At 37.1% G+C, this 13,832-nt stretch overlaps 1 protein-coding gene across 2 annotated transcripts in view; it reads left to right on the plus strand.

Moving 5' to 3' along the window:
* The window catches only part of ABCB1 (ATP binding cassette subfamily B member 1), an 81,593-nt gene that overhangs the window by 16,880 nt on the left and 50,881 nt on the right, over positions 1-13,832 (plus strand). For both annotated transcript variants that reach the window (XM_027847906.1, XM_027847907.1), the window contains exons 5-8: positions 142-181; positions 2,340-2,531; positions 3,133-3,304; positions 9,201-9,325. In XM_027847906.1, coding sequence (XP_027703707.1) covers positions 142-181; positions 2,340-2,531; positions 3,133-3,304; positions 9,201-9,325 — 529 coding nt within the window. The remainder of the gene's footprint in view (positions 1-141; positions 182-2,339; positions 2,532-3,132; positions 3,305-9,200; positions 9,326-13,832) is intronic.

Here is a 13,832-nt window from a genome sequence, read left to right on the forward strand (position 1 = left end):
TAGAGCAGGCATAGTTTTGACTTGTGGAAATATAGTGATATTAAATAACTGTATTTTAAAAGATGTCATATATAAGGCTAAACAGGGTTCTCTGTGTCTTTTAAATTTAACTTAAATATTTCTTTTTCTTTTTTTGTGGAGGTAAAAATCCCTTCGAGACACTGGAGGAGGAAATGACCACGTAATTAACTATGTTTCTTATTTGTATCAGATAAGTTTCTATTATACTTGTTCTGATAATGTTATCATGCCTTCAGTTTGTGCTGCGCTAATAGAGAATGGAAATTACCAGTAGTCATATTGTTGGTGTAAAATAGAAGAAACCTTGACTGTTTACAAAATAATGTTCATTTAAGGTTTTGGTAAATTTTCCTTACTTAATAGCCAGTGTATTAGTTTATCCCTTAGTAGAATATTGATGAAAGAAGTTGAATAGCTTTTAAAAACATAGCTTCTTGCCCGACGTGGTGGTACATGCCTGTGATTCCTGCTACTCAGGGAGGCTAAGGCTGGTGTATTGTGTGCGCACTGGGAGTTCTGAAGGCTAATGGAGATTGAGCGTTGCACTGGGTTTAGCACTAATATAATGAGCCTTCAAGAGCAAAGGGACACTCATCTTCCTTAAGGAGGAATGAACCAGCTCATTTAGGAAGCAGAGTGGGCAAACTTCCAGTACTGATTATCAGTGGAATTGGACCCATCGATGGCCACTATACTTTAACCTGAGTGAGACAGAGACCCAGTCTCAAAATTATTGATAACAACAACAATAAATTCTTACTACTGTTTTTTAAAAAACATTTTGGTTAACCATTTAATTCTTATGTGTTTATGAAGCCAGAGAGTTTTAGTATGCCTCTCAGGTTTTTTCCATCATACTCATAATGACGATGATGCCGTCTGGAAGTAAAATGATCATTTTTGTTTAGCCACAGCCAACTCCCCAGTAATAACTTGCCTCCACATCCCTACCTTTTTTCTCCCTCCATGTTCCTGGTTTTCCTTTTGATTGATGATTTAAGAAGTTTAAGAGAGACTTTAATTTAGTACTTGTGATGAAGGTACTGAAGATACATAAAATAAATGAGAAAGGGGGTGAAAAAAAGGTAGGGTGTCCAAAAGATAAGACCTGTTGCAGGATGGATTTGAAAGGCATTTGAGCCTTTTGGGGAAACCAGAAATTTCAATGTACATCTGAACTTTATTTTTTGTTTTTTTGTATTTATCCTGAAATGGAAGTCATCTAATGACTGCTTGAATTTATTTTAAATCTTGTTTTGTTTAAAAAAAAAAACAACTAGTTAACAAATATATGGGATTACGGACCATGGGATTGCTTTAGACTTCAGAGCAATACTGGTATTTTTCTCACTTTGGAATATCTATTTAGCTCTCTTCTACTATAAATTATCAACACTGGGGTAATAATTCACCGGTGAGTAATCCATTAACCAAGGGTTTATTACCCTGATCAAAATCATCTGCTATATTTACCTCAGAACCTCTGGGGAAAGGCTATGTGCCAAGATGCCTGATTATGATAAAGTATTTAATTATAGCTCAATGTTGAGATGTTATTCTTTGCTTCTCTGTCTACTTGTGCAAATTTCACTGACACTCACACACACACACACACACATCTGAATACTGAAATGTCAAAAATTGTGAACTTCAGTTCTAATACAATTCTACTGCATTTTGGGTGTTCTGACATTTCACCTTTAAAAAGAATTGTTTGATAAAGCCCTCATGGTGTGTGGAGGTATGTGTGTGTGTATGTGTGTGTGTGTATTTAAATACTGAAGAGCTAGTCCAGAGAATGTTTGGCTTCTCTGGATTGTTGGGGGTTGGTGTTAGAAGATACTTCTCTAGTTTGTCACTTATTATTATGGAATTTGGGTTTAAGAATTGAAATAAACCCTTTTGAGGAATAAAGTGGTCAGTTGTACTGACCCAGAGCAAACCCTTTTTTCTAGAAGTTTTCCTGTATTTGGGATGGGGCTTGATGAGCATCCCAGAACAGTAGGGAACATTACCGTCCTTGATTCAGTTATCTGACAGGATCTCTTTCCATTAGCCCACCTGCAGAAGCCATCTCACCTACTCATTAATGGTGAGAAAAAAAGTAATTAAGCAAGAATGGGGTAGGAGAGCTGTTATTCTATAGCTGAGTAACAGCTAACAAATGATGCTGACATTTATCTCAGCTTAAAACCCATTCTGCTTTTTAAAGATGGTCAGATTAGGAAAATTGAGAGAGAGTAGGAACAGTTAAATTACCGCTAAAAGACTTGTTTTAACTGAAGGAAATATTTGAAGTGCTTTTTGGTGTTTTCCAGGTATGCATTGTATTATACTGGAGTAGGTTTTGGGGTGCTCGTTGCTGCCTACTTTCAAGTTTCATTCTGGACCTTAGCTGCTGGACGACAAGTTAAGAAAATTAGACAAAACTTTTTCCATTCAATAATGCGCCAAGAAATTGGTTGGTTTGATGTCCATGATGTTGGGGAACTGAACACTCGACTGACTGAGTAAGCATATTATTGGATATTTAACTTATAAGATGATTCTTTCTGTTCAGTGACTTTAAAATTTCCTCCTGTTTTTAAGAGATCTGACTAATTCTGAAGGAAATAATTACTAGATTGTAAGTGCCCTAAAGACAGGAACTGTGTTCTTATTTATTTGTATATCATGAAGTGGAGCTTATACTTGTAGGTGCTTAATAGTGATTGTTGAATGACATTATGGAGTGTACGCAGTTGACCCTGTCCTCATTACGCTGACAACTCACATTTGGTGTATGCTTTTTAATATGATGGTATGCATTGTTAGACCTATCAATAATGATGAAAAATAAATGTGAATATGGGTGGTTTGCTTCTTAACTTTTCCCCTGGGGATAGAGACCTCCTGAGTTATCTGAAAGGTCCTTGCTCAGTTGTTTTGGACCACACATACATATTCACACCTGTGAGTCACAGCTCTGTGTAGTAAGTATTCAACTTGGTAGAACAAAAATTAAAAGGAGCATTGACCCCTATTTTACAGTATCAGAAATAATCTTAAACCCAATAGAAATGATTTAAATACTTACGATTTTTGACAGTAGTATTTATATTCTTCTTTTAGTGACGTCTCCAAAATTAGCGATGGAATTGGAGACAAAATTGGATTACTCTTTCAAGCAGTAGCAACATTCCTCACAGGTTTTATAGTTGGATTTGCAACAGGCTGGAAGCTAACACTTGTGATTCTGGCCATTAGTCCTGTCCTAGGCGCGTCAGCTGCCCTCTGGGCAAAGGTATGTAAAACCTGTAAATTTTTTTAAAATTTGAAAAAAAAATTTTTTCAAGGAGCTTATGTTTTATTGGAGTGATGTAACATGTACACCAATAAATATAAAGTATATACATATTAGATCTCTAGTGTTTGGGATAGATTCTACCCGTGAATTTTTACAGAAGTGTTTTTCACCCATAGATAAAACACACCTGCCATACTTAATAAACCAACAGCCCCCTGACTTGTCTGTTCACTGGGCTTTGGCTCTACCATTAAGAATAGATGGGACGTAGCAGAGGTGTCTCCTTGATAGTTAGTCAAATGAGACTGTGTGTGTATCTTTGTGATTGTAAATTACGCTATAAATTTGTAATTGCTGTTTCTTTAAAATCCTAATGATAGACTACTAACATGGAGAATTGTGCTTTTGGCATTGAGCTTGGGGATGGAAATCGGGGTGGGATGGGGAGGGAAGGTCTGTAATACTGCTGGTAGGGCAGTAGATATGGGGAGGAAAGTTCACCCTACTGGTGCTTAAAAAATTAAGAAGCCCGAAGCTGATTTAGGTAACTAGCCTATCCTCCACTAAAGTCTTCTGCCGGTCAACCCTACAGTAAGGCCATACCTATGTAGGGCAAGCTTTGGGAGGCCCTGCCAAGCTAGAAAGTCCTTGAATACAGAACCAATTGTGTATTCTCCATCAAAGGACCAAGAGAGTTAAGTGTAGGGACTCTCATCCTCAGAAATACACTTCATCATTTGTCATTTTCTGCCATAGAATCTCATGAAGCCTGGCTACTGAGACAAGGAGGGACTTTAGTCTAGATCAGTGGAAGGGTGTGTGTGTGTGTGTGTGTGTGTGTGTGTGTGTGTGTGTGTGTGTGTGTGTGTGTGTGTGTGTGTGTCCATCCATATAGAGGAAATCACAGCTCTTTTGAAATACAAGGAGTCCACCGGTTTCCCACTGTTGCCAGAGAAAAGCTAGTAAAACTGCCTTTGGGGTTTCAGAGTCATAAATTTAGAGCTGGGAGGGATCGCAGACGCCATTTCTTCATTTTGCAGATGAAGAAACTGGGGCCTAGAGAGGTCACGCGACTTGCTAAAGATGCCATGGGGAGGGGAGCAAGTGTCAGAGGCAGCATTTGAGCCCCATGTACTCTGACTGGAGAAGCAGAGTTTCTTTGCATGTACTATGATGCTCTCAGTTCATTGCTGTTGTTTGGTGAATTATTTTCCCAAACAGATGACTGTTCTTGATATTCATTATGACCAGTGGAAAATGTTTTAAAGGTGAGGGAGAAACATACCATGTGTGATTAGCCTTGAGTTCTGTATTCCCTAGGTATAACCTTGGGATGCTAAAATAAAGGAAGACTGAAGGAAGTGGACCCAAGTCCAAAGAAAATTCAGGCTATAATCGTTGGAGAAATTTAGAAAAAATGATATACTGACTTTAGAGTGTGGCTTTTATTTCATCACTCTTTCCAGGATGTGGAATTTTGTTGTGGGCCCTCTGACACGAACCCAATTTAACCTCTGATGTATTAGATGTTCTTTGTATATACTTAAGGTTCCTTGTTGTGCAGCGACAGTCCAACACCAAATGTATATGGAGCAACAATGCAATATGTAATTTTGGGGGGTCTGAACCTGTAATTTCATCAGTGAGGAAACTCTCTACCAATGTGAAGCAGCCCTGTTCTTCAGGTTTCAGTCAAAGAACAAGAGTTCTTAAACTGGAGTCAGTGAACTTACTTTAATATTTTGATAATTTATTTCAATAGAATTTGCTTCCTTTTGTAAAGCTAGTTAATTTATATACTGTGATTGGAAACATTCTTCTGAGAAGGGGTCCATAGACTTAATTATACCACCAAAGGGGTCCATGACACTGAGAAAGGTGCCTTCAAGGGTCACCTGGGAAGCTAAGAGGTTGGGGGACTTGCCCGTGGTCAAAGAGATAGTACATGTTAGAGGCTGGAGATGGACTCATCTTCTTGACTCTGAAGCAGGCTCTATCCTCTACTCCATAGTGCCTCTCAAAATGCCTAATACATAATGCCTAAAATAAACTCCAATGTACTGGGATGCTTGAGGAATCGAGGGACCAACATCATCCCTCACTGATGGATTAATTGACATTTTGGTGAAGTGATGGTGGTTAAACAGCATGTTTTTTTCTTTTCATCCTTGTTGATTGAAAATCACTTTCAAACTTTGCCCAAAGAGCTGTGCATATGATTTGACCTAGCAATAGCACTTCTAGGGCTGTATCCCAAAGAGATCATAAAAATGGGGAAAGGACCTACACGTACAAAGATATTTATTGCAGCCCTATTTGTGGTGGCAAAGAACTGGAAATCGAGGGGATGCCCATCAATAGGGGAATGGCTGAACAAGTTGTGGTATATGAATATAATGGAATACTATTGTACTATAAGAAACGATGAGCGGGTGGACTTCTGAAAAACCTGGAAAGATTCGTATGGTCTGACATTGAGTGAAGTGAGCAGAACCAGGAGAACGTCGTACACAGTAACAGCCACATTGTGTAATGATCAACTATGATACACTTGGCTCTTCTCAGCAACATAATGATCCAAGACAATTCCAAAAGACTTATGACGGAAAATGCTATCCACATCTAGAGAAAGAACTATCTGAATGCAGATCTAAGCATACTATTTTCACCATTTTTTTTCCTTCTCATGGTTTTTCCCCTTTGTTCTGATTCTTCTTTTACAACATGACTAATGTGGAAATATATTTAACAGGATTGTACATGTATAACCTGTATCAGATTGCTTGCTGTCTTGGAAAGGGGAAGGGGAGGGAGGGAGAAAAATTTGGAATTCAGAATCTTATAAAAAAATGAATGTTGAAAACTAGTTGTCTATGTAATGGGGAAAAATATAATACTATTAAGTGGGGGGGGGGGAATCAATTCCAAATGAATTAGCTCACTTTATTGACTTAGTAAGTTCAGGATGATGAACATAACTTATCTTTCTATATTATATAGTGCTATTCCTCTTAGTAAGGAGAAGTGGTGTACAGGTGCTGTTGCAGATTTGAACCTAGTCCTTTCCACTTGTGTGTGACTGAGAAATATTTGGGCCTTTGTTTTCTCACGAGCATAATAATAACTCTAGAATCATAGGATCAGAGATTTTGAGCTTAGATGTGATCTTAATGATAATCTAGGCCAACTTTCTTATTTTACTGGTAGGAAAGAAGGGCTCTATAGGTTTAACCACACCACCAAAAGGGTCCATGACACAAAATCTTAGAGAAGTTAAATAATATTGTCTCACATCTTCTTTAGGGGAAGAGCTAGGATTTGAACCTAGGTTTTTTGATGCTCTTTTAACTATCTTATATTACTTCTCTACCTCTCTACCTTAGAGAATAAAATATGATAACATATCTAAAATGCTTTGTAAACTATAAAACATTATGCTACTGTAAGCCTTTATTATCTTCATTATTTATTTGTTTGGTTTTTGGTCTGGGCCTATAATATGCTATAGGGAAACTCCTTCTATCAATACAGGTAAGCCTTTATTCTGTTATTTATAGCCTTAGAAAGTTGTCTAGAGTGCTGAGAGTTTAATGTTTTGCCTAAGGTCACACAGTCTCTGTGTATGTGGTGCCCCTGAGGCTGGCAGGGAGGCATTATGGCCACTGCCTCATTTATATATTGGTTGTAAGTAGACAGTGCTAATGCTTTAGAAGGATGGGGAGAGGAGGTTAAGTCCACAGACCTACAACAAAAATCTGGGATGTTACTAATCACTAATAATAGATAGCGTTTTGGTAGCTAATGTTTGCAAAGTGCTTTACATATGCTCAATCTCTGATAACAGTTCAAGGTTCGTTTTTTTTTTTTAATGTGTTTTGTCATTTTGCTTTTTTCCATTAAAAGTGGTGTGTGGGGGAAGGAGGAGGGCATCTGATTAATTTAAAGTTTTTTGGCGTAGATAAGGATAGAAAATTTCTAAATAATTTCTAGCATTTATATAGTGCCATAAAGTTTACAAAATACTTTATAAATAAATGTTAACAATTATTATTAAGTTATTTCATTTGATCTTTGACACCCTTGTGAAAGAGGTGCTATTATTATCCCCATTTTGCCATCCCTCAGGAAACTGAGGCTGACAAAGGTTAAGTGGTTATTTAGGGTCACACAGCTAGTACATGTTCGAAGAAGTATTTGAATTTAGGTCTCTCTGACTCAAGGTTTAATGCTCTTTCTATCAGGCCACCTAAAGATGGTGTTTATATACATATATGTATGTGTATATATGTATGTATATATGTATATGTATGTGTGTATATATGTGTATATATGTATGTATATACACACACATATATGTATATGTATATGTATATAAATATATCCCAGAATTATCTGAATGATTTAAAAGTTTAATAAGAGCTACTATAGTTAATTGGCTATGTGGTAATGTGTATGTGTATTTGATTGATTGCTGGTCTAGGTACAGACAATTAAGAAGGTGTTTAAAATGTAAAGCCCTTTTTGTTTTAATTGAAAGTTTTAGAGCACTGACTTAATTACAATAATGGCAGTAGAGGGTATTGATAGATCAAAGATCAATGAGGCTTTCTAGGTAGCTGGCTAGATGGCATCCCCATGGATGATGACAAAGGAAGCTTTTTGTTGCCCCTGGCATTAGGCATCTCCTCGAGGCTTGCAGCCTTTGAAACCAACCTGACTTTCCCGGCCCTCTGTTCTTCATTCCTGGTCCAACACGGCCGAGCTGTAATAATAGACTCTGCCCTACATAAATTGCCTTTAGGTATACACAGTTCTTCTCTCTCCCTTTCTCTCCCATTACATAATATCCAGGAGAGAAAAGTTGCACATGGCTACTTTGTGTAGAGGGATAGATGTGATAACTTCCTAAACCAGATATTTTAGCCTTTTTTGTATGTCATGGACCCCTTCTCAGGGTGACGTTTTTAAATGAAGACAAGCAGCTAGCATTTATTAAGCACTTACAGCGTGCCGGGCACTGGGCTAATTATTGGGAATACAAAGAAAGACAAAAACAGTCCTTGCTCTGAAAGCGCTCTCAATGTACTGGGGGAGATAACATGCTATCAGTGATGTACAAATAAGGTATATACGGGGTGAGTGAGAGATAATCTTAGAAGGAAGGAACCTCAGATTAAGGAAGACTAGGAAAAGCTTTTTGTAGAAGGTAGGACTTTAGCTGAGACTGGAAGAGAGCTAGGAGACAGATAATTCCAGGCATGGAACACAACCCGTGAAAGTCTCAGGGGATGGAGTACTGGTATGAGGAACAGCAAAGAGATCAGCGTCACTGGACTGCAGAATAAGTGGAAAGGTGTAAGGTATAAGAAGACTGGAAAGGTGGGGGGACAGGTTATGAAAAGTTTTAAAATACAATATATACAATTGCAAAAGAAATAAATTATTTTGAAATGTAGTTATCTATCTGTCTTGTATATGTGCATATCTTCCTTCCTCTCTCTCTCTCTCTCTCTCTTTTTCTTTCTTTCCATGGATCCAGGTTAAGAACCACTGGGCCAAAATGTTTTTTGAAGAATTGAATTAGGCTGTACCTACCACCAACTCAAATAGCAACGTCTCTACCTTTCCATAGTTGCTGGGGTCAGATCATTCTGTGGCCAGTCTTCTGGTGATGTGCCTCTCACCACTTAGCTAGGCTGGTTCTCAGACAGCAGTTCATCACTGAGTCTTTCCAGCTGCGTTGAACTTCCCAGAAGTGGCCCTCCACTGGTATAACCTTTAAGAACACCCAGGGGTCATCACCATAACAGCATGAGTCAAAAGAGGAGAATTTGATTGGGGGTTTCTAAATCATGGGATCAAAAGTGGATTTTTCTATCTCTTTTTCAAACAGGTACTGTCTTCCTTTACTGATAAAGAATTATTAGCATATGCAAAAGCTGGAGCAGTAGCTGAAGAGGTCCTAGCGGCAATTAGAACTGTAATTGCTTTTGGAGGACAAAAGAAAGAACTGGAAAGGTTGGTTTCTCTCTCTCTCAAAGCTGACTGAAAAAAATGTTGTACTTTTAATATTTCCCTGTATGCCTTGTTTTATTATATTGCATATAAAGAAAATATTTCTATGATGCTTAATGGTATTTTTGTTGTTGTTCAGTTGTGTTCCATTCTTTGTGATTCCATTTGGAGTTTTCTTGGCAAGGATACTGGAGTGGTTCGCCATTTCCTTCTCCAGCTCATTTTACAGATGAGGAAACTGAGGCAAATAGGGTTAGTGACTTGCCCAAGGTCACATAATAAGTGTCTGAGGCCTGTTTTGAACTCAGGTCTTTGTGACCCAGGCTCTGCACTCTATCCACTGCACTGGTATATGTATTTCCATAAAATATGACATGTTAGAGATAGTCTTCCAATAGATTCCTGGTATTCAAAAGTAGTCATAATTTGCATTATGCATAAATGTATTATGACCGACAGTTCTCTGATCAGTTATAGCAGCTTATCACACAGTTGGTTTGCACACAAAAGGCATGCAAAATAATTTTCACTCTAGCCTAAGCCAGTCATTATTAGGATAGTAAATCTACAGGGGAAGAAAGCCCTATCCATAATGTGTTCCATAACATTTTTAGTTATTTTACTGTTTGGAGTTACTAATGCCCTTGTTTCCTTCTGTTATGGGACAAATAAAGTTGACTTATTTATCTTGAAATTTGAAATAACATCTCCAGTGTGTTCTGAAGACAAAAGAACATATTTAATTTTGAAGCACATTAGTGAGTAAATGACCTTGATTATTTATCACTGAGTATAAGAATGAAATCAATTTTCAAACATCTCGAAGACAGAGAACACGAGAACACCTAGCTTCCTGAAAAGCTTTTTCATGACTAAGAAACAGCCTGTTAGCTTAAGGGAAAATAATAATTTTGCATTATGCTGTTAAAGCCTTTAGTTTTGTCCCAAGTGGTCTCTGAAGCAGATTTAAGACTTGTAGCTGAAATGCCAAAATTATTTCATATGTATACAGCAGGATCCTAGGAGTGACATTCAGATCAGTGGCGGTATTGATTAAAAAACCATTAATTCAACCTGGCACAGGTTTTGGACTAGCCTGGAGGAGAACTGGACTTTTGCCCGGTAGTCTGGATGGTGACCTCCACTTTTTATGCTTTTCAAGGGGAGTAAGCAATATTTTTTTCTTGCTTACAAGATTTAATGGACTTTCTCTCTTGGAACTCTGCCTAGTGACTTGACAACATTGGGGGCTGGCCAATCTGCTTTGTGGTAAATGGTCAGGGAGTGCTCCAGGGACCACTCCATTGTTCTTAACATTTTTGACAGAGAACTCGTTAGTGAAACAGAGGACTTGCTCATGGAGTGAATGCATGCAAGCAGGAGTAGCTAGCACCTTGGAGAAAACATTAAAAGTTTAAACAATTTTGGTACATTGGAGATGGCATTGCACAAGCTCAACTTTGTTGCTGAAGTTTCTCCTCCTAAGAACAAGTGTAAGGTAGTAGTATATTTAGGAAGGAAAAACAAACCATCTAAATCCAAGATGGGAAAGAATGGCTGTTGTTAAGGATTACTTTTAAAATATTTTTAAAATCACTGTTACTCAAAAAAAATTTAAGCAATTAAACCCAAAAGGGTTAAGATCTTGGTTGTATTCTTGTTAGTTTCACCACCTTGGGAAATTCATTCCACTTCTTGCCTCCCTACTCCACCAAGGGTGAAGAATACTGTAGGAGAACACTTCTTCAACACCATATGTCTCTTAGAATTGATTTGAGGACCCACTGAGATGTCACATATATAGCGCCTTACAAACTATAAAGACTTTTTCAAATGTGAGCTGTGAATATGGGACAGATCTGTAATTTTGTCATAATAGGTTATGCCTCCCCAAATAGAGATTGTGATACCCTGTGACTTAGCAGGTGAATCCTATGGAGCTGCCTAACACAGAAGGTGGTCTGGTGATTTGCCCAAAGTCACATAGCTAGTAAAGGTTGAAGACAAGATTTGAATTTAGGTTGTCTTGATTCTGAACCAAGCATTCTATCCACTTTACCACATTCCTCCTGAGTTATTATAATTGCTGTTAAAAGAACAGAAAATAGTTCTTTTTATAGTTACCTTTTTCTTCTCCCCCCCCCCTTTCACTTATCAATCTTTTCTGGAATCTAAATTATTTTCTTTTTCATTGTTGCTTCTTCTTATGCATAATGTTTTCTTCTGACTACTTGGGACAGCATGATGTCAGTGAAATGGCTTCCACCAGCATTAGCCTGGGTAAGCAAGCACATGAAATACATGAGATTAGAGGTGTGAGCTTCAGTTCTGAGGTTGTTGTTTTTTAATCATTAGCATGGCTAACATGCCTAGTAATGGCTGCCTGTAAGTACAAGATTGGGTAATGAACAACCGGCTAGAAGGTTCTAACTTTTTGAAGTTCATAAATAAAAAATAGTCTTTTTGAGATCCAGGATTTTATTGAAGGAGGTGGGGATTTCTGAATTTATTTGGGAAAATGTGTTTTGTCCTTTTTAAAAAATTACAGGATCATAAAATTTAGAGTTGGAAGGAACCTTTAGGAGGCCATCTAGTCTGGTGGTTTTCAAACTTTTTGGCCTCGGGACTCCTTTATACTCTTAAAAGTTATTGAGGACCCCAAACAGCTTTTGTTTATATGAATCATATCTATCAATATTTACCATATTAGAAATTAAAACTGATAAATGTTTAAAATTTATATTTTAATTCATTTTAAAGAAACAATAATAAACTCACTACATGTTAATATAAATAACATTTTAATGAAAAATAACTATTTTCCAAAACAAAAGAGGAGGTTGTTTTTTGCATGTTTTTGCAAATTTCTTTAATGTATGGCTTAATAGAAGACAGCTGGATTCTCATATCTGCTTTTGCATTTGTTCTGTTGTTATGTTGATATGCTGTTTTGGTTGAAGTATATCAAGAAAATCGAGCTTCATATGGGATATGTAGTTGGAAAAGGGAGGAGTATTTTTATAAGCAAATAATGCCTTAGTATTGTTATGAAAATAGTTTTGGGCTTGAGATATGCTGAAAGGGTCCCAGAAGTCTTTGAGAACCAATGATCTAACCCAGTCTTTTCATTTTACAGATGAAGAAACTAAGTCTCAAAGAGTTTAGCTGCCAGCATTTGAACTAAGAGGCTCAGACTCCAAATACAGGGAACTTTCCACTCAGGACCCCACTCTGGCTCTTTATTTTGGGAGGTTTCTTCAAATGACAGGGCAATCGTATTCATTTTATTTACCATCTTTTGCTGCATAGTTTTGAAACTGCCAGTTTGGCATTTGGGGTGGAGAGGAGGCTTGGGATTGGATAGGATAAATAGTTTCTACAGTAGTTAAATTCTGTCACAAATAGATCCAATAAGAAAGCTAATAAACCTAGCCGAGAGAAATAACAGTACTAAACTGAGGAGAAATTATCATGCTTGTTGTCACTCAGAGATGAAGTCACTGAGTGGGTTTTAATTTTGGCTGATCTTCATGAGAGCTTATATATCCCACGCTTCAGTTATCAAAATACCAACTTAAATATTTGTTTTAATGTAATTCATATTTGTTATAATGTAGAACTACAAGTAGAAAGAATACAAAGATTTTTAGTGACATAGGAGTTGTTTTGTATATAAATGATGTTATATAGCCTCAGATACTTACTAGCTATATGGTACTTGGGAAGTTACTTAACATCTCTCAGCCTCAGTTTCTTCATCTGTAAAAAGAGGCTCATAATAGCAGCTACCTCCCAGGGCTATTGTAGGGATAAAATAATAATTATAAAGCACTTTGCAAACCTTAAAGTGCCATGTAAGTGCCAGTTATTATTAATATGAAAGGATTTTGTTTAATTATCAAATCTAGTCATGAATCATGTTGATAACCATTTTAATTCTGCACATACGTAGTTCTTAAATAAATATATATTTCAATCGTTCAGTTGTTTTTCAGTCGTGTACAACTCTTTGTGAACCTATTTGGGGTTTTCTTGGTAGAGATATTGGAGTGGTTGGCCATTTCCTTCTCTAATCCATTTTACAGATGAGGAAACTGAGGCAAATAAGGTTAAGTGACTTGCCCAGGGTTACACAGCTAGTAAGTATCTGAGGCTAGAAGAGTCCTATTTTGACAGAATTAATCTTAAAAGGTTACAAAGGCAAATTAACTTATTTGAAATGAGTGAGGAAAAAGGAGGCTGTTAAATGAAGCTGAAAAGAAAGAATATAATATAGCACATGGAAAAGTCAAGAAGATCATTGATGGATATTGGTATAAACTGTCAACCGTTTCTGAAAATGCCACTTGGCTGCATGTTGTAAACGAGCTTTTATTCTCTCCGTATCTAGATCTCATGGGTATTTTCTGCTTGATAACTTTCAAATCAAAGTGAATCAATAGTGTTCTTTTAAAATTAAGAATAAAAAGAGCTACAGAAGTTATGTCTCGACATCAGGAGTCATCCTTTC

Source organism: Vombatus ursinus, unplaced genomic scaffold (genome assembly GCF_900497805.2).
Source record: "Vombatus ursinus unplaced genomic scaffold, bare-nosed wombat genome assembly UNPS02005459.1, whole genome shotgun sequence".
Taxonomy (NCBI): domain Eukaryota; kingdom Metazoa; phylum Chordata; class Mammalia; order Diprotodontia; family Vombatidae; genus Vombatus; species Vombatus ursinus.